Source organism: Aplysia californica, unplaced genomic scaffold (genome assembly GCF_000002075.1).
Source record: "Aplysia californica isolate F4 #8 unplaced genomic scaffold, AplCal3.0 scaffold00809, whole genome shotgun sequence".
Lineage (NCBI taxonomy): Eukaryota > Metazoa > Mollusca > Gastropoda > Aplysiida > Aplysiidae > Aplysia > Aplysia californica.
In genome coordinates this window covers 151,530-171,444 of record NW_004798079.1, presented here as the reverse complement: position 1 = coordinate 171,444, position 19,915 = coordinate 151,530, and the positions used below count along the sequence as shown (strand labels likewise).

The 19,915-nt window shown below is 40.7% G+C and overlaps 1 protein-coding gene across 1 annotated transcript in view; it reads left to right on the top strand.

Annotated features, from left to right (window-relative positions):
* The first annotated feature begins 1,463 nt into the window (after positions 1 to 1,463).
* The window catches only part of LOC106013336 (cyclase-like protein 1), a 23,104-nt gene continuing 4,652 nt past the window's right edge, over positions 1,464 to 19,915 (top strand). Inside the window, exons 1-5 of the mRNA XM_013088773.2 lie at positions 1,464 to 1,496; positions 2,807 to 2,826; positions 9,002 to 9,148; positions 10,484 to 10,599; positions 19,724 to 19,833. Coding sequence (XP_012944227.2) covers positions 1,464 to 1,496; positions 2,807 to 2,826; positions 9,002 to 9,148; positions 10,484 to 10,599; positions 19,724 to 19,833 — 426 coding nt within the window. The remainder of the gene's footprint in view (positions 1,497 to 2,806; positions 2,827 to 9,001; positions 9,149 to 10,483; positions 10,600 to 19,723; positions 19,834 to 19,915) is intronic.

Below are 19,915 nucleotides of genomic sequence, written 5' to 3'. Positions count from 1 at the left end.
ATATGACCTTATGCTGTTGCAAGCGCCGTAAAACACTTACCCTCCCAATCCCTAACCCCCCCCCCCAAAAAAAAACCTCCCAAAAAACACAGTTCACACCCGCCCCCCTCCCCTCTTTGGGACCCCCACGGTGAGCCTGAAGGTTGTGCACCAAGCCAAACGGTGTGAAATAGTTTGATATAGTCAAACATTCTCTAACGGTGTCCTGTCAAAGACAATCACCTGTCGTCAATGTGTCCAGTCCTCACTTCCTCCTTTATGGTTTTCCCCTCAATAATACACACGTGATGTAATGACACTATTTGTGGTGTTCACCTGTCTAAGACAAACACATTTGTGAGGCAGCGTGGTGGAATCAGGCTCTCGTCAATTTTTGGGTATGTAGAGTTATTGGTATCATCTTAAAGCTTGTTCACTTGTCTTTATTTGGATGAAATAATATCCATTTATCTTAATTACAAGTCGAGATATTTGCAAAAGAAGGAGGTGGGGGTCACCTGTTTTCAGAGGTAAAAATAGTGAGACAATGGCCGCCAAAGATTAGTTTTTTTCTTAGCTTAAGAGTCCATGGTAACTGAAAATTTACATTTTTTGTGCCTTTAATCAACGTTTTTCAGAAAAAAATCCACACAAAAATGAGTTCTTTAACGGGCATGAAAATGAAAGGTGTTGAGCCCCCAAAACATATTTGATAAAAATTCACAAACCTGCAGAAAAATGCATGTTTCTTCACTTTGATTATTTTGACGAGAGCCTGATTCCACCACGCTGCCTCACATTTATCCTTGACAACGGGAGGCGGCCTGAGACCACTCTCGACAAACGATAAAGAAAATTCAGATCCCTCTTCAATAGATCCCTCTTCAATCGAAGAGGATCTGAATTTTCTCTATCCTTTCTCAGCAGTCCTTCATATTCCAGAACACTATCCTCATCTGGGTTCAAGATATGCTCCGCAACTGAACTGACCTTCAATACTTTTAATGGGACGGTGATTAACGTCAACGACAACAACAACGACAACAACAGCAACAGCAACAACAACAACAACAACAGCAACGACAGCAACAACGATTTAAATAAACAAACAATAGTGATAAAAAACAACAACAATAACAACAACAATAACATTGCTCAACGCTGATAAAAACGCCTTTTTCTTATTCGCAGCAGTTTCGAGATATCAACAATTTTTGGTTTTCTTTCAATACCTTAATAAACGAACTTTCATTTCTTTTTGGTCGTACTTTGCTATTTCAATTTACGGCAAAAGTGAGCGATTAAGTATGACAGTTGTCTTAAAATGAACGGTACAACTGTAATCTAGATTCAAAGAGAAATAAAATCCATAATATGCTGTCATATTCCAGCTCAAAATCAGGTGTGGCAGTTGTGTTGAAATTAACGTGAGAATTATAATCTGTATTCAAAGACAAAGACCCATATTATTATAATATTACGTTATGTCCTACGTCAGCTCAGGTCAGGAGCTCCTCGTAAGTGTCACGAAGTGGTGAACTCAGGCGCTGGTCAATAATGTTTGGCCGTTGAAGTTTTTATTGGTGCCATCTTAAAACCTGCTCAATTGTCTTGCTATTGGCGAAACAAATGCCCATCTATCTGGAATAGAAGTCAAGATATTGGAGATTGAAGAAGGTGGAGTCACCTGGTTTCAAAGGTAGAATTAGCGCGAAAATGGCCGCCAACGTTTGGTTATTTCTATAGCTTGATAGTTCGTGGAAACTGAAAACTTTTACTTTTTGTGCCTTTAATAAACGTTTTTCCCAGTAAAATCCACACAAAAATGTGTTTATAATTTTTAAGCCAGAAAACAAAAATTTTATAAACATTACCAAACTGGCAGAAAAGTGCCAGTTTCTTCATTTTCATTATTTTGATGAGCACCTGATTTCACCACGCTGCCTCACACATTGTTCTTCAAACCACCTGGTTCAGGAACGAGCCCAAAAAGCAGTGAAATCGAGAGAGTTAACTGGGACGCATTATATTTCTAGAGTTAGCTGAGAAAACGCTTTTAAAGATAGCCGTGGGGAGGGTGGGGGAGGGGGTGGGGCGGTTGGATGACCTTCTGTCAGTGGACTCTTACAAAATAATTGATTTGTCGTCATGACCATTAATTTACAAAAGCGTTCTTCTAACTTTTCAATGCTGATTAATTCAAAAACTACACTCTAGTCACACTTTCACATTGATGGTTTTTTCACACAAGCAGAGTAACTAAGCAGACTATCGATTAGCAAGCAAGAACTTTGGCTCGTAAAATTTTTAAAAAAGGTGTTTTATCGTCTTACTGCAGAACATCACGTGGGCGGTTGGTGGGTGCTCTGGTTTAGATTACTGCTTTTTTTCCTATGGATCTAGCCTTAGCCCAGTTAGAAACCAGTCAAGATGACCTGGATGCTTCGTCGTTCTTTTCTCTTCTCCTTCTTTTTTTGTTTTGTTTTGTTTGTAACTCTCTTGTAATACCTCTAATCTTCGAGCTTATATAACCTTATTGTGTTGCAAGTGCCGTTCAAGGCCATATATAACAGCAACAGAAAACCAAACTCCGGCAAATGTGCACGACACATAAAACCCTTTCTCCACCCTTAAAAGTGGGACGACGGGAAGTTTGGTTTAACAAACAGCTCAAATGGCAAACAAGAAAAATGAAATGATAGGGTCGCTTCCCTCGCAAACCACCCAGGTATGTTCTTTTCTTCAAAAGGAAATTTTAAGAAAGACTTTAAAAAATAAAATGAAATCTACAGAAATGTAAATGATTGTATTTTTTGTTACCTTTCAGAATACGTTACGGAGGACCAGGTAGGTCAACAAACATTTCAGACGAGTTATAAATATCACAGCTCGTGCACTGCCTGACGTAATTAAACGCAATATCTACAACAATATCACAACAATATCTACTACAACAACAGCAACAACAATAACAACAATAACACCAGCAATGGTGAATAAATCTCCAATAATAATATAGTGTAAAGCGCATAGAGCCTGCTGCTGGGCGGGGGATATGCGCTATACAAATGCTATCTATTATTATCATTATTATTAAATGCTTTCATTTACAGCCCCTCCTCCCCCCCCCCCCCGTTTTCCCCCCAAGGAAAGAGAGGTAAAACATTTTCCCGAGTTTTATTTTCTGACGTGGTTTGGACAGAATGCTCTCCAGCTGTTGGATCTTTCCGGATTGTGTTACTGAAGACGGTATGTTTTTTTTTGGGATTTTTTTTTGGTAAGTGTTTTACGGCGCTCTTAACTGCATAAGGTCATATGAGCGCGTGGGACACATAACATTTTTTCAGTTGGTATGAAATTTTGAATTTTGCCTGGGTGGCGACCGAAGCCTACTATTATCGATTTTAGACCACCACGGGATCTTTAACATGCGCAACTTGCACACGGGCCCTCCGAGATTTTTCGCCCTTGTCCGAGAAGGCTATGTGTAGATCTTTCTTACAAGAAGATCAGGGGTGTGGCTGAAAGAGAGCAGTAAGAAAGAGCCAAGGAGTAGCGGTAGAAAGGCTGTAGGAAGAGTCAGGAGCCCAGCGGAGGGGGCAAAGGAAGTGAGGGGGTGGGGGCAGAAAGTGGAGACGAAAGCAGACGACAGATCATTGCTAGAGAGCAGGAAAGGAGGTGAAAGGAGACAATATTAGAGAAGAAAAATTTTCGGTCGTTACCCGGATTCGAACCCGGGACCTTTGAACGAGAGGTCAACACCTTAACCTCTAGGCCACGAGAGCCCCTGCGGTATGTTTTATGTAGACTCGCTCCTTTTTCTCTTAGTCGTTGTATTTCGTCGCTTTAACATGTCTGTATTACCTCATTGTATTTCCGTCCTCAAAGCTGGCTGCAGTATGTAATTACCTCCCCCCTCCCCCCTTGCTGGTACATATTAAACTTACTGTAATCGAAGGAATATGGCAGAATGTGCAATGGCAGGTCGCGAAAGAGAAGGCCGAGGGGTCTTTACACGTCAACTTTTGAGCCAGACATGACACCTCCTGGTATTCCAGGTAACCGAAAAAAGGTCTTGTGCGTCATAAAATGTTACTTTTTGTATAATCTATTGGTATATATGGTCGCTTTTAAGGACAAGCGGGCTAACCCAGATTTCGGGGGTTTCCAGAAATCTTGACCTACACCAAAAGTGGGCATTGCTCTATCTATAGGAGAAGTTTGGTTTCACTGGTGTGTATATTTGTTTGGTTTTTAGAGAAAACTGTCCTTGTCTTTTAAAGAAACTGAACAAAGGACAAACGCTTTACCCTCGATTTTCTCAAAACAGCATTTTTCGGGATAGCCTCATTCTGCTTAAAAGCGAACAATTAGGGTTCTAAAACGCCAAGTGTGGTCAATACTTTTATACTGTTGTGAATGCTGGACAATCGTCAACGAAAGTAGAAATAAAATAGAAGCAACAGAGACATCATTACTTTGGAGAGTTTTGAGAATTTTATGGAAGGAAATTAAATCAAATAAGGAAATACTGACAGAAGTCCATTTGGTCCGTTCAGTGACAAGAACAATTTTAATAAGCTTTAAATACATTTTCCAAGACACCTGAATTAAAATAAAGGCGAACATCTTGCTTTTATGGGAAAAAAAAGACATATAAGGCAGGGATAGAACCAGAGAAACTTATTTTGAAAACCTCGAACAGATGAGTGTTGGGGAAACACCGGGATGATATTATATAATGATAGTTTTTTTTAGAGCATCCGAGAGGAGAAATGAATGAAGAACCAGGGTCGCCAAATATCTAGGGCAAATCTTGCACGTTATGGTGATGAAAGTAGAGAAAACAGTCAGGTGTAGCGTGTTTGGTCTTTGCTCTAGATCAGCCGTCACGATTACTTCGAATTGTAAGACTCGAATCTCTGTGAGGGCAGCCAACAGTCACAATGTCACGCTAAGCCCTCCTTGGGGCCTCAAATGTAGGACAGAACTTAAGGTAGAGCCAGGGGTGGAATTTTTGTTTATGCTCTATAATGTATTTTGTCATTTATTTACAGTAACCAATACAGGTCAAAAATAGAAACATGTCAGCCATGTATAATGTCATTGACAATCATTTTTATTTTTTAAATTGGAAATCAAATAGGTTCAACAGAACAAAACGCAAACAAATTCTGTGCAGAGGCTGTGAAAAAGATGGGAATAATAAAGCGTAGTTAATTCTTTCACACATGGAAAATGCGATCTGCAACGTACTTAAGATTCATTTTCTTAAACCTTACGCTGTTTCTTTTATCTGCCCTTTTAGTACCATTTACGATGCCCATTAAACTATCACAATAATCTTTAAGTACATTGCAGGCAAATCATTTAGAAAGATTCGTGCAAAGTGAAATGAAGTTGTGACTTGTAATTTCAGAAATATCTCTGAACAGGTGACCCACTCGCAGAACAAAATAATATATTTGAAAACATTGAAAACCCCCCCCCCCCCCCCCAAATCCAAGTATTTTGAACTACTCTATTTCAACGCCAAATATTGTACCTTTTATGCACTTTTATAAGCATCTTATGGTTGTTTTAGACACTAGGAGCTTTTTCTGACCGATTGAGTAGATGCTTCTGGACTTAAATAGCCCAAAATATAATAATAATAATAATAATGGATTGCATTTATATAGCACATATCCACTTATGCAATGCTCTATGCGCTTAACATGATACATATAATGGATTTACAAATCAATTTTAAAGATACATAGTGTTACATACTCATGCAAACACATATTCACTCACGCACGCACCACACACATATACATACTCACATACACACATACATACATATGCACATACGCACATACAAACTCACAACGATCTACAGCTTGGATGCATTCTGTCTAATCGAAATATGATGAAAATAGAAATGATTTTAGTTTCTTCTTAAAAATTTCTAGATTTTCTGCTTCTCTGATAGTTTTTGGAAGCCTATTCCAAACAAGTGGGGCAAAATATGAAAAAGAGCGTTGGCCATATGATTTGAAATTTATTTTAGGCTTAACAAGGGTTGTTTTGTCACTAGATGATCTGAGCGTTCTAGGAGGCACATAGGGTGTTAAAAGCTGTTTTAGATAGTCCGGTGATAAATCATTTAAGCACTTGTAGCAAGTTAAACAGATTTTATATATGATACGCTCTTTCACTGGGAGCCAGTGTTTTGCTTTTAAAATAGGAGTCACATGATCATGCTTTAGTTTTTTAGTAATTATTTTGGCAGCAATATTTTGTACTCTTTGTAGTTGTTGTAACTGTTCATCAGGTACACCAGCCAGTAAGGAATTGCAATAATATAGGGTAATAATCAATAATGGGCATCAAAACTGACCTTTTCTGAAGAGTACCTGGTGTACCTTAAGTAGCTGTTCGCACTTTGCACGCTATATAAACGGCTCTGTCCGTGTGACTGTGCTTTTTACCAGGTGTAAGTGCGCCAGATAGATATTGACGTAAGTAGTGGATCAAGTATTTGTGATCTTCTAGAAAAGCATACTTTTTGTTATTCTTCAAACTTTCTCCTTCTCTCTCTCTTCTCTTCTCTCTCTCTCTCACTCTCTCTCTCTCTCTCTCTCTCTCTCGCTCGCTCTCTCTCTCTCATTCCCTCTCTCTTTACATAATATATTCTCTGTTTGTCTCTCTCTCTCCTCTCTCTCTCCCTCTCTATCTCTATTTTTCTCCCTCTATCTCAGGCTCTCTTCTTTGGCCACTTTCTCCCATCTCTCCCCTTCCCTCGCTCCCCCTCTGTCTCTTTCTCCCCCCCCCCTCTCTCTCTCTTTCTCTCTCTCTCTCTCTTAACGTCGTTCTTTTTCCTCTTCTATACCCCCCCCCCCCAATCTCTTTACCCTTTACCCATCTTCATTCTGTTTAGTATCCCTCTCCGAATCGTTCTTTTAATTTTTTCCTGTTCATCATCTTCTTTTTTTTTTCTTTTTGTAAATGATTTACGGCCCTCGCAACTGCATAAGGGAAGGCCACAAGAGTGCGCGGGACACACCAAACATTTTCAATTGGTAGGACATTTTTTAATTTTTGCCCGGATGGCAGCCGGAGCCTACTCTTATCGACTTAAGACCACCAAAGGATCTTTAACGTGCGCAACTTGCACACGAGACCTCCGAGATTTTTCGCCCTTGTCCGAGAAGGCTAGGTGTAAATGTTTCCTACCAGAAGCTCAGGGGTGTGGCAGAAAGACAGCAGTAAGAAGGAGCCAAGGAGTAGCAGTAGAAAGGCTGCAGAAAGAGTCAGGAGCCCAGTGGAGGAGGCAAAGGAGGTGAGGGGGTGGGGGAAGAAAGTGAAGACGAAAGCAGACGACAGAATGTTACAAGAGAGAATGAAAGCAGGTGAAAGGAGACAATTCTAGAGAAGAACATTTTTCGGTCGCAACCCGGATTCGAAACCTTTGAATGAGAGGCGAACACCTCAAACCTCTAGGCCACGAGAACCCCCTTCATCATAATCGCTACGAATGTAGCATTGTCATAGTTTGTAAAGCGTATTTGAGCGTATTTTCCCCCATGCCATTGAAAATCTCCTTATGTCACCACCACGTGTATTTTTATTTTCATCTTGTCTGTATCAATGCTTACCTTGCCACTTCATCAATATGATTTTTATCAAGCCACCGACAGCCTTTTCTATAGAGGTATCCATTCCCCTCCCCCTTTTGCCACTCTCAATTTGAATAACACTTTTTTAAATGTCATTATTATTTTTTCAATTATTTTTACGGCCCTCGCAACTGCACACGGTCATATGAGCTTGCGAAAAAATCGGTTCCGTTCGTAAAAGTTCACTGCACAGCCTGACCCTAGTCAACATGTCTACCAGAATGTTAAATTGCTAAAACTTTGATGTAAATAAATAAAATTTCATGTATTTAATACATTCTCAATTGAAAATAACTTTTTCAAATATCATTGAAAGTTCCAACGCTTTTCACAACTTTCCGTGAAGGCCTGGAAGCAACGACGGAAAACAGATCTTTCAATTTTTTGTGTTTAAAATATTTCCTTCGGGTCTCTCCGAAGTCTAGGTTTAATGTTAAAATGTGTCTGATGGTAAAATCTGCGTACGGCTTTTCATCACCCTCAAGGAGGTATTTATGTGTCAGGGACGCGTGTCCGATGCGTAATCGAGTAAAAATGACTTCGTCTGTTCTGGTGAGGCCCGAAGGTTTTCGGGGACCCATTTTGGGTTTAATGTTGTGTTTATTGTTTTCTTGTTTTTTGCCAATGAGTCTCCCACAGACTTGAGACCTTCCCCCCCCCCCTCCATTCATCAACATTGCCTTTCTCTCTCAAAAAAAAGTCGGACACCATTTTTTAAATCAAGATCTGAAATTAGACATAATATTTATTTATTAAAGTGACCCCAGTTCTTTACGATTTTTTTAGAAGACGCTTTTAATTAACTTCGTCTTTGTTTGCACCCATGACTTGTTTCTAGTGCATGTAATTTTCATTTACCGGCGTCTGTGGTGTAGGGGTGAGTGGGGTATCACAGTCGCAAGCAAAATACGTGAGTTCGGTTCCCGAGAGGGGATTTAAAACAAAAAGTATTTCCGCCAGATGAGGGAAAGATCAGGGAAACGTAGTTTTTTTGAGAACATCCGAGCAAAGGAATGGATGGAGAACCATGATCGCCGATGTCTGTCGCAGATCTGGCACTGGATGATGATAATGATGATGATCTCCTCCAGCCTGCTTAGACGATGTATCTCTCCTCCCGGGTTGGCCTTGATAGACAGGGTGGAGGCAGTCTGCCTACTATATTGTCTTAATGAATCATTATGGGCGTAAAACAGCTTCTATAACAGTACATTAACGGTTTCTTTTTTATTTTTGAAATAAAATCAATTTCTGTCTTTTTTGCGATCATTCTTTTGTCTTTTCTCCTTTTTTTCTCTTTCGATTATCTCTCCTGATCTATTTTTTTTCTCTTCTCCCCATGTAGTTTCCCACATTCCCAGCAAAGAGTCTTCCACAAAGATGCGCTCACTACTAACCGTCATCCTGACCTTGTGCATGATCGTCGAAAGGTCACGAGGGAAGATCTTTGACCTTTCACACGAACACACTGAGAACACGTTCTTCTTTGACGGATACGTGGCATATGGGTAAGAGTTTCTGTCTGCTAAGATGTTGTACTCCTCTCTGCCAGGATTGGCACTGCCAGGCAGGGTCGAAGCCCGCTTCCTGAAATAATCTTTACTGTATCCACGATGCGAAGCAACACTCACACTGACCCCCCCCCCCCATAAAACCCAGGTTAATTCATCGTTAATTGTTTACCGCAAAGAGTGCCTATTCCCCGAATTCATCGAGGTAAACTGGAACAACTTATACAATCGTGGTTTTCCTGCCATAAGCCTAACTTCTCAAATGTTTTTTTTGTTTTGTTTTTCACCCAGCTGCCCCACCAAGTGAAAACTCAAACGTATAGATTGTTGCAAAAATATTTGTTACGAAAATCTTTGGCTGAGCCACATGAATGTAACGAAAAACAATGAAGAATCACAACATTTTTAATAGAAACCTGATTTGGAAGGGAAGAAGTCAAGCAGGCAGAACAGCGAGAGAGAGAGGATGTTTTACTGTATGGAGTTCCGAGAACCGACGTCAAAAGTGATGGAAAAGCTTGGACAGACCATCATCAATAATTTATTTATAGAGGCACCAGCAATCCATGTCCAAGCTCTGTTTTAGCCGGAAAAACTTGGAAGAAATAAAAACAGATTTTCTTAGATTCATTTCATCGAGGAATCATTATCGCCACAAGGTGCAAGAGGTGAAACAGACATCGGCAATTACGATTTTCCATTCATTAAAAATGTCTCCCCTCGTATGCTTTAAAAAAATTGATATAATCCTGTATGCCCATGCCACCCATTGTTGAGGAATAATAATCATCATCCAGTGCCAGATCTGCGACAGACATTGGCGATCATGGTTCTCCATTCATTCCTTTGCTCGGAAGCTTTTAAAAAAGCTACGTTTCCCTGATCTTTCCCTGTTACCCACTTCTTCAGGTTCCCTAAGTAGGTTGCTCTGGGCCTACCTCTGCCTCGTTTGCCTACATTTTTTGCCAGTGAGAGCTAGACGTTCAAGACCTTTACGTCTATTTAGGTGTTCCAAAAACTGTATTTGTCGTTTCTTGATTGTTTTTAACAGTGAGCGTCCCACATGGGCTTCATCAAGCACTACCTCATTTGATTTCTTTTCCTTCCACGATACTCTTAGCCGTCTCTTAAGAAACCACATTTCTGTTGCTTCCATTTTATTTTCACTATCTTTAGTGATTGTCCAGCATTCACAGCCGTATAGAAGGGTTGACCATACACAGTATTTCAGGACTTTCATTTTGGTAGTCATTGAGGTGATTCTGTTTTTCAGGATTGGGCTCATTTTATGGAAACTGATAATAAGATTTTATTTTTATGTTTCTATTCCAGACGTTTAATGGTTCAGGCGGGCACGGTCCCATGGGGCATCTTCGTGGAAAGCGGCGTGATAATGAGTTCAGAACATTCCGGAACACACATGGATGCCCCATCCCATTTCAAAGAAAGTGAGTTGTAGTATTTTCTTTGTATTGTTTGTTTTTAGTAAGGTTTTACGTCGCTCGCAACTGCATAAGGTCATAATATGATCGCCAAAGAGGCCGATGCCAACAGAGAACTCCAAACAGGGAATCAGGCTTACTCTGCTCACCTCTCTAGCCTAGCCCCGACAGCACAAATTCTGCTTCGACTAAAAAGGCACCCCGGAAAAAGCAATTCACAAGAGAGTGACATGTATAGAGAGAAAGTATAAACGATGCGCCGTTTATGTGTGTTGCTATTATATTTGAAAGGACGAGGGAAAGGGCAGAGTCACAATCTAGAAATCGTGGTGGTATCAATTTTAAAAGCTTGTAGATTCACAACTTTATTTCCGTTCTCATGTTGGTTGATGGTTATCGTTTGACCTTCCTTTTAGTTAACAATAACGATACATCTCCTGTCAAACAGAAATGAAGTTAATAGTATACAAACCTTTTAAAATGGATACGTTCATGATTTCTATTTTGTCCTTTATTTCTATGTTCTTCAGTCAGGGTTGAGTGCCGTATAAATACATTATCGTGTTATTCATTCTCAGTATAGACGCATTCAAAATGATATTATGTTTAATGTTTTGTGCGAGGTATTTGTGTGTGTGTGTGTGTGTGTGTGGGTGTGTGTGTGTGTGTGTGTGTGTGTGTGTGTGTGCGCGCGCGCTTGTGTGTGTCTATGTGAAGGTGTGTATGTGTGTGCGTATGTGGGTGTGAAGGGGAGTGAGTGTGTGTGTGTGTGTGTGTGTGTGTGTGTGTGTGTGTGTGTGTGTGTGTGTGTGTGTGTGCAAGTGAGAGGGGTGGGGTTGGGTTGAGAACATATTTTATTCCAAAGCACAGACCATTTGTCTCGCACAAAGTCAAATCGCTTAAATTTTGCTCAAGTATGGCAAGAGTGTTTGTGAATTAAAAAAAACAACCTTTCCACTGAAGGTGATTTCCCTCCCCCACCGACTATATTTACATTATTTAGGAGGCAGGTTTCAACTGCCTGTTAGGGCCCAGCTGGGCTGACAGAGATACAAGCTTCCAGCAGAACGACCGAGATACTGGATAAAAAATTCAGGGAAGCGCCAAACTGCTACATCTACATGAAGGACACCATTTTGGGGGGGGGGGGGGGGGGGCTGACAGGAGGTGTTTAAGTCCATTACGTGTTGCACGAAGCATAACATCTCTTTCAGTTCCCCTTTAGAGCGTTGGTTCGTATGACTTTGCAGTCTTTTCGTCTAACGAAAAAACGCTATTCGCTGAAAATATTATGGCCTCATACGACATACGCTATGAAGACATTACCTTACTGAAGGCATAACGTCGAGGGTCTTGGGTACCCCAAAAGAGATTGTTATTCACGGAGGATGTACATGTTGGTTTGTACTTATTGCAAATGTTCCAGGTCCCAATCTTTTCTTTATTTCTTGTTCATTGTCTGTTTTTTTTATTAAAGTTAGTGTTTTAAGGTGTTCGCAACTGCATAAGGTCATATGAGCGCACGGGACACATTAAACATTTTCAGTTGGTTGGACATTTGAAATTTTCCCCCGGTGGCGGCCGAAGCCAACTCTTATTGATTTTGGACCACCAAGGGATCTTTTATGCGCGCAACTCGCACACAGCCCTCTGAGATTTTTCGCCCTCGCCTGAGAAGGCTAGGTTCAGATCTTTTCTACCAGAAGATCAGGGGTGTGGCTGAAATACAGCAGTAAAAAGGAGCCAAGGAGTAGCAGTAGAAAGGCTGCAGAAAAAGTCAAGAGCCCAGAGGAGGGGGCAAAGGAGGTGAAGGGGGGGGGGGGGGCAGAAAGTGGAGAGAAAAGAAAAAGAAAAAAAAACATTGATGGAGAACAGGTGAAGGGAGAACATTTTAGAGAAGCCTGGACCTACTGAATGAGAGGCGAACATCTTAACCTCTTGGCCACGAGAGCCCTGTTGTCCGTTTACCTCGCCGGATAGTTTTCCGTTTTGATCACTCCGTTTGTGTTTCCTTTTGTTTTCTGGAGCAATATTAACTCTTTAAAGACGTAGAGGACAAATACGTCCGATCAGCAGTACGCCAAAGGCAACGTTGTGACACATTTCGACTCATCTTACACAAATTAGAAACATGATTTACATTTCATCGTGTATCTTTTGTTACTCGTAATTTTAAAACAGAATGAAAAAGTGTGTGAATAAACAGAATGAAAAAGTGTGTGAATAAACAAATGCTTTTTTTCAAAGCGCCCCTAAACCGCATGTATTTAATTAAATAAAACGTTTTGATAACCAGAATGCGCGTAGTCAAAGAATCATATGACCTTATGCAGTTGCGAGCGCCGTAAAACCCTCTACAACAATTTTAAAAAGTAGTCAATGAATTTATATCCACTGCCGGCCTGCTAAGCCAGTCACAGTTTCACCAGAGCCCTGTTAGCCGGCAACGTTTCAGGGTGACCCGGGTCGGCCTTCACGGCTAGCGTAACAACGCTTCGGTGAACCAGGTCACACTGTACTTCTCCCGGACCCAGCTATCCCCAACCAAAGATAGAATTAGGGTATAGCGCTCTAGTACCTTTGCCCCCTACTTTGTTCTGTTTCCATCTCGCACGGGGTGGACGAGGGGTTGGACTTTGACAGTCGCCGGTTTGTCTGTTTCTAGTAATTCATTCGTACTAACTGCGGTGAGGTTATTGAACACACAGTGCTACAAATGAGAGAGAGAGAGAGAGAGAGAGAGAGAGAGAGAGAGAGAGAGAGAGAGAGAGAGAGAGAGAGAGAGAGAGAGAGAGAGAGAGAGAGAGAGAGAGAGAGAGAGAGAGAGAGAGAGAGGTTGTTTTACGGAGCGGGTTGTCATGTATTTACTAATGTCCTGTCTTGTTGTGAGTGTATGTATGTGTGCACCTAACCTTTGTAACGTCTACTGCCATTTTTAACGACCAAGACAAATTTCTCCTGGCGAGATGCATAAAGGTTGTCATTGTCAAAAACTCAGTAAAATAAGCGCTCAACCCCCCCCCCCCCTCGTGTGTCGCTTTTATTATCACTTCGACAAGTTTTCCATGTCAGTTATCTGCACAGGTTTCAATTTAAATCTTCTTTTCATAGTCAGAGGTAGATCTTGCCTCGTTTTGGCATATTACTTGTTGAACTGCTAATAGGAATCTATTATCTATTTGTGGTGGCCGAATTTTGCTATCCAAAAAGCTTTTTAATGGCTGCATCGATCGACATGCAGTTTTCACCAAAAGATTCTTTAAAATATTCTCCAGATCATATCGCCCTTCGTTTTTTCAGTATTGAGACAGGTTTGCTGCAAAAAGCTGCATTTCTTTATTTCGCCGATCGCTTTTGTAGGCCGACGCTTCTGTCTCTGCAATTTTAGAAAATCCGGTGCGGAAGTGATATTTTGCGAGGTGCATTTTGTTTCGAGAGTAAAGATCTAGATCTAGACTTTCTAATTTTTTGCATCTCTCAAGATTTATTGCTCCATTCCAGTAGAGTGTAAATTTAGTAGGCCAATGACTTTCAGTTGATGTTCATGCACCGATCATTCCTTTCATCGAAAGGGGGCCAAGCTAGTAATTTATAAAGAAGAGAAACTTGAATTCGAAGGGCAAAATGGTACGTTGAAAACATCATAAAAAGGTATTCTTGCAGTTCGGCGAGGTCTAACTCCCATTCCTTTGAGCAACTGCCAAAAGGCCTTCGCCCAAGAAAACCCGTTTGGGCTGAATACTGATACTGGTTCAGTTTACTGTTAGTTGACAGAGCTAGTCGAACCGTGACGAAGTTGATAAAAACCTCAAACCAAGTGACATTGTCTATTACGAGCTGGGGTCTCGCGGTGTCGGCCGAGATTATAAGAAGGGTAAATAACACGAGGGCTCTCTTTTGTGACTCTGAACTAGTGCTGGGCGGCTAGGTTCCCGATTATTTTAAAAGCTAGGAATCGTAGGAATCGACTCCGAACTCAATTACCTACTTTCTAATAATGTGATTTTTCCCGGTGGTTACCTGGTTGGCTCCGAACATCTTCAGGATTTAGGATAACCTTGATTTCGGAACACTACGAAGCACCAACTTTTATTTTTCAAAAATAAATTCTTAAAAAAAAAAAAAAATTTAATGATAAAAGTAACTGGCAACCATTGGTTTACGTAAAAAGGAGACGGAACTTTACATCCGTTGTATTAATCGTGGGAATCGGTTCCGGAATCAACTCTTCGCCCAGCTCTACTCTGAACCCACACCCGTTCCCTTTCTCCCACCCTTCAAAAACATCTCTAAGCCAGTTCTGTTCGAACGAGGTTACGAGGAGGGTGAAAGCTACGAGGGCCTTTTTTTATAACCCGAGCTTCAGTCCCGTCCCCTGCTTTCACGCCCACCCCCACCCCCCTTAACAGAAAATACTTAATTCAGATCAGTTTTGGCCGAGACTATGAAGAGGGTGAATATTATGAGGGCGGTTTTTTAAATATAATTTTGAACGCCCGTCCCACCTCCTGCCCCTCCCCTGTCCTGAAAAAGAAAACTTTCAGCGGAGCGCATACCCAGTTCTCGATTACAACCCCCTCCCCTCCACACACAAGCAGAAGAAAATCTGATAGCCTCAAAGAAGCACGTAGGTACCCCGAACCATCGCCCTTAAAGCCCCCGGTCCCACAAAGACTGACAGAAGAATACAATAATATAACTAAAGCAAAATCTAGAGCTGGAACATTTTCACCTCCATTGAGCCATATTTGTGCAGCGAGTTGGCCAAACAATGCAGTAACTCAGATAGGTGGTAAGTTGTAATAAGCTTATGATGACACAGTTTAAAAAAATCTTATGCAGCCATCTCAGATTCGTACGATAATGTTCTGATCCCAAGTCCAGTAAAACGCAGAGGCAATTTTATTCACTGTGTGGTACATGTATTGATATTGAGATTCGGCAATGGAGTCGCGTTGATATCGTTAAATAGTGTGTGGCTCTGATAATGCGTAACTTTGATAACTTTCTTTGTTTGTGAAATTGCGCGGCTCTGATAATAATAATAATAAATAATAATAAATAGCATTTGTATAGCGCATATCCCCGCTCAACAGAAGGCTCTGTGCGCGGCTCTGATAACTCCCCATTCCTTTGTGTTAAACACCGGGACTGTTTTGCGACTGGCTAAAATTTGTTTGCCAATAAAATTTAATGTTGTGCCTGATATATTATACCATGACCTACAAAACGAGATGAATCTGGATAAACCTGGCTACCATGATCTCTGTATCAGATGACACTTTGTGGACCGTGACGAAGCGGCCTTTTCTAAAGTCAACGTTCCAGGCTATCGAGTTTTGGCCCCGATTCATAATGTCGATACGGCAATGCTTTTCAGACAATTTTGTAGCTCCAATTTCATTTTCGACATTATGAATTGGGGCCAAAATCAGTATGAAAAGTATTATTATACCCCCTCACCTTTTTCCCTAATGGTAAAGTGAAAAACAAATGAAGTTAAAAACAAACAAACAAACAAACAGACAAACATACAAACAAACACACACCTACTTTAAAAATACAGAAACAAAATCTCAAACAAGCCAACAAAACAAGGGGATAAATAATACAAGACAATAGCTGAAGAAAAAGGCAACATAACCCTCTCAGAACAGCAAAAGAAGACAGTCAAGGCATTGACACCCCAAGCACGCACTTTACGCTTAAGGGGCGGGCGTGGCTACACCCCCAAAGCCCCGATTCGGCTAAAAATTATGGAATTTGAGCGGTAGGCAATTCTAGCTTCTTCAGCCTCTCCTACAACTATTTCATGGCATAAGAACCCCCCATAAACCGTATTTTTTCCCATACCGGGTAAGTTTATCACCACCATTAAAAATTTTTTTTCTTTACCGGCCATTTTCTCAAAACGCGACTTTTCTCTATATGTTTTTGAATAACTCCATCATTTTTCATTCACTCTTCATGACATTTTCACAGAATGAAGAGCAAATGTTATACTAAACATAACATTGTTGAATTTTTGATATTTGGAATAGTTTTTTGTTGGTGGTGTCTTGAGTGTGGACTTTCACGGATTTTTTGCAAACTTGAATGTAGCATTCAGAAAAAAATTCATTAAAATTTTAAAAATTCGTTTAGGAAAAAAACAACAGACAAAATTTTAGATATAATGTTTGTTAACACGCATGCAAAAACCAATCAATTTCCATGAGCAGTAAGTGCGGTATTCATTACGTAAGACATGTCAACAAAATCCAATATGGCCGCCGTATCCATGGACACGAAACTTTTTTCTCAAATTTGTTTGCGGTTTTTAAGACTCCTTACTATGTAACCCCCCCCCCCCTTAACCAACAAATGGGAGAGATCCTTTGGCAGCCCACCCACTTTGACAATATGCCTCTTAGCGTCGCCACTGAAACCTAACCGTCTGTTTAAGATATCACTTTGAAAAATGAAATTTTAATGTTCCTGAATCTAAAAAACAAAAAACAAACCGTTTCTCAGTTTAAAGCAGTTGGGAGTTTTCGTCAGAGGCCAATTTTTTTTGCCTTTCCAAGCAAATGCAGAACCCACAAAAGGCAGCTAAAACCTATCTTATGTTTGAATTTCTTTCCTTCGCCTGAATAAGTGTTCCTTTAGAAATGTAGGCCTATTCGTAAACAGCCATAACATTTATTGGTAACGTCGGAAAGTAAACAGAGCACGACTTCATGTTCCCAAAATGAAGTTACATTCAGGGACATTTCATTCGGAATCTGGAGCTGGTTTGTTATTTCGCTACATCATGCTTAGATGTTGTATTTGCCTGGCTAGTGTAAGTGGGTTTTTCTTTAAGTACATACTCTGAGGTATCGAATAAATCTCCCCCCTCCCCGCTTATTAATTTCCAGTTTTTTCGCGCACTCCCCCCCCCTTTGCGCCTTATTCCATACCCCCCCCCATTTATTATTTTCCAGCTTGCCACGACCGACGATCATGTGAAACATTATATCTAGAACCTAGATATCTGAATGAAACTTCTTTTTTTGTTGTAAATGGCAAATTACCCTCAGTATTAGTACCGGTACCGGGTTGGCTACCTCAATTTTCTGTGCATTAAAACTTTTGTACATTGGTTAATATTTTTAAAGCGAAACTGGTTTGTTCTTGTGAAAAGTTGTCTCAGTTACTTACTAAAATCACTAAAATTTCATAACCTCTTGTTCTTTTATTCACTGAAGGAGAAATAAAACAGATTTGTTCCTATTAGTGCAGGGTTATGAGGTTGAAAATAATGCCCTCCCCCCACATTTTTATTCCACCCCCCCCCCGTCCGTTTATCAGTTTTAGACCACTTGTCCACCGCTCCCCCCTTTTAAAAATTCATACCCCCCCTCTTTCATTCGATACCTTAGAGTACAGTTTCAGCCCTTGAGTCGACAAAAAGAGCCGCAGTTTTTTAACGGTGTATGCATGCCACTCAAGACAGAGTGCAATGGAGGTCCATGATCGCCCACATCAGTCCACAAGGCGTCGGATGATGATGATGATGATGATGATGATGATGATGATGATGATGATGATGATGATGGTGGTGGTGATGATGATGATGATGATGATGATAATGATGATGATGATGATGATAATGATGATGATGCACGTCACTAGCGCTTTGGAGAGCTAAACTTCTTTAATGTACACCTGCTCTGGAAGAGTCTGCACCTATCATGCCCTCTCACTTTACCTTTCTTCTGCTTGATGTTAACATAATTCCCCCCCCCCCCCGGGGTAGTGCCACTGACTGAAGTGTCTTTAGGCCATTCCCAAAGGGGGGGGGGGGCATATCTCGTTCAAGCATAGTAGAATTGTAAATGGGCTGACTCATGTCACGCTCATAACTGTGCATGATCTACAACAGGGAACTGCTGCCTTTTCTTTCCCGATCCTTACTATTGTCATTTTCCTCTACTTCTTTTGTATGTTTGTCACTCCCTTGTGACCTGTTATTTTGGGGAGCCTTGATAGTCGAAGCAGACCTTGTGCTGCTGAAGCTAGAGAGGTGAGCAGTCTAAGTCTGATTCCCTGTAAAGACCTCTCTGTTGACATCCACCCCTTGGCGCACATATGACCTTATGCAGTTGCGAGCGCCATAAAACCCTCTAGTAAAAAAACCCCCCAAAACCCCCTAAAAAAACAACATAATTTGCGTTCATATGACTTTATGCAGTTGTGAGCGCTGTAAAACCTTAATAAAACTAAAACATAATTTAAAGCTTTACCTTCTCAGAGCCGTGGTAGTTATTCGAGACACATAGCAATTAATTGCGTGTTGAGAGTGATAATGATTGTGACCGTGTCACACAGCATCTTTTAAACTTTTTTAAAAAGCATCAGTTAATACAAATCTGCTTATTTCTGATATTTTTCAAACCATAAGATGTGTAATAAAATGCATTCTATTCTTCTGTACCCTAGGAAACAAACAAACAAACAAAAAACAACAACAAGCAAACAAGCAAACAAAAAAGTACCAGTTTAAACTGATTCAAGTATGTAAAGCCCATGCATTTTCTTTAATATACCTCAATGTCATATTTAATTTAAAAAGTGAAGCAAATATTTCTGATTGTCGGAGCCAAGGCTTATGTTTTCTGCCAAGAACTTTAACAAAACGACCAACAACCACCGGTTCCAACGACCAACAACCAACGATCACCTGCTACGCACTTTCACCTTGCGTTTCTCTGTACTCTAAAGACAGTCACAAAAGACCTCAGTCAAACAGTGTGTCTTCCATTTATTAGTTTTATTATGACTGACATTAAAAACACACAAAAATGTCCAAACTCTCCCAAGCATACAAATCCAACCAGTAACATCAGATTGAGTAACATCTCGCTCTCATCCTGTCTCACTGGCCGTATTGATTGTCAACGGAAAATAGGATTATCAAGTCGCAATATGGAAAAGCGGATTGATAAACACACTTCCTCTGTGTTAATCCACGAGAAAATGTAGTTCCAGACATACTGTGTGACCCCAACCACTTTTCTCATCGACTGTCGTTGATGTCTCGTCTTGCCAGGCTCTTGCACAGGTTCCCCTGTGTTTATTAATGTATCTGTGTGACGTTCTATTGCAGATGGCGCATCACTGGAGGAAATCCCAGTGGAAAAAACCATCGCTGACGGTGTGCTCATTGACTGCACATGGGAGGCAAGCCAGGACAGAGAATACCTGGTCACTGTTGAGGTAGGTTGCTTCCCTTTCGGAGATCATGACAAATTTAAAGGAAAAAAAACCTTTAAAAAAAGAAATATATCCCCTCCCCCGA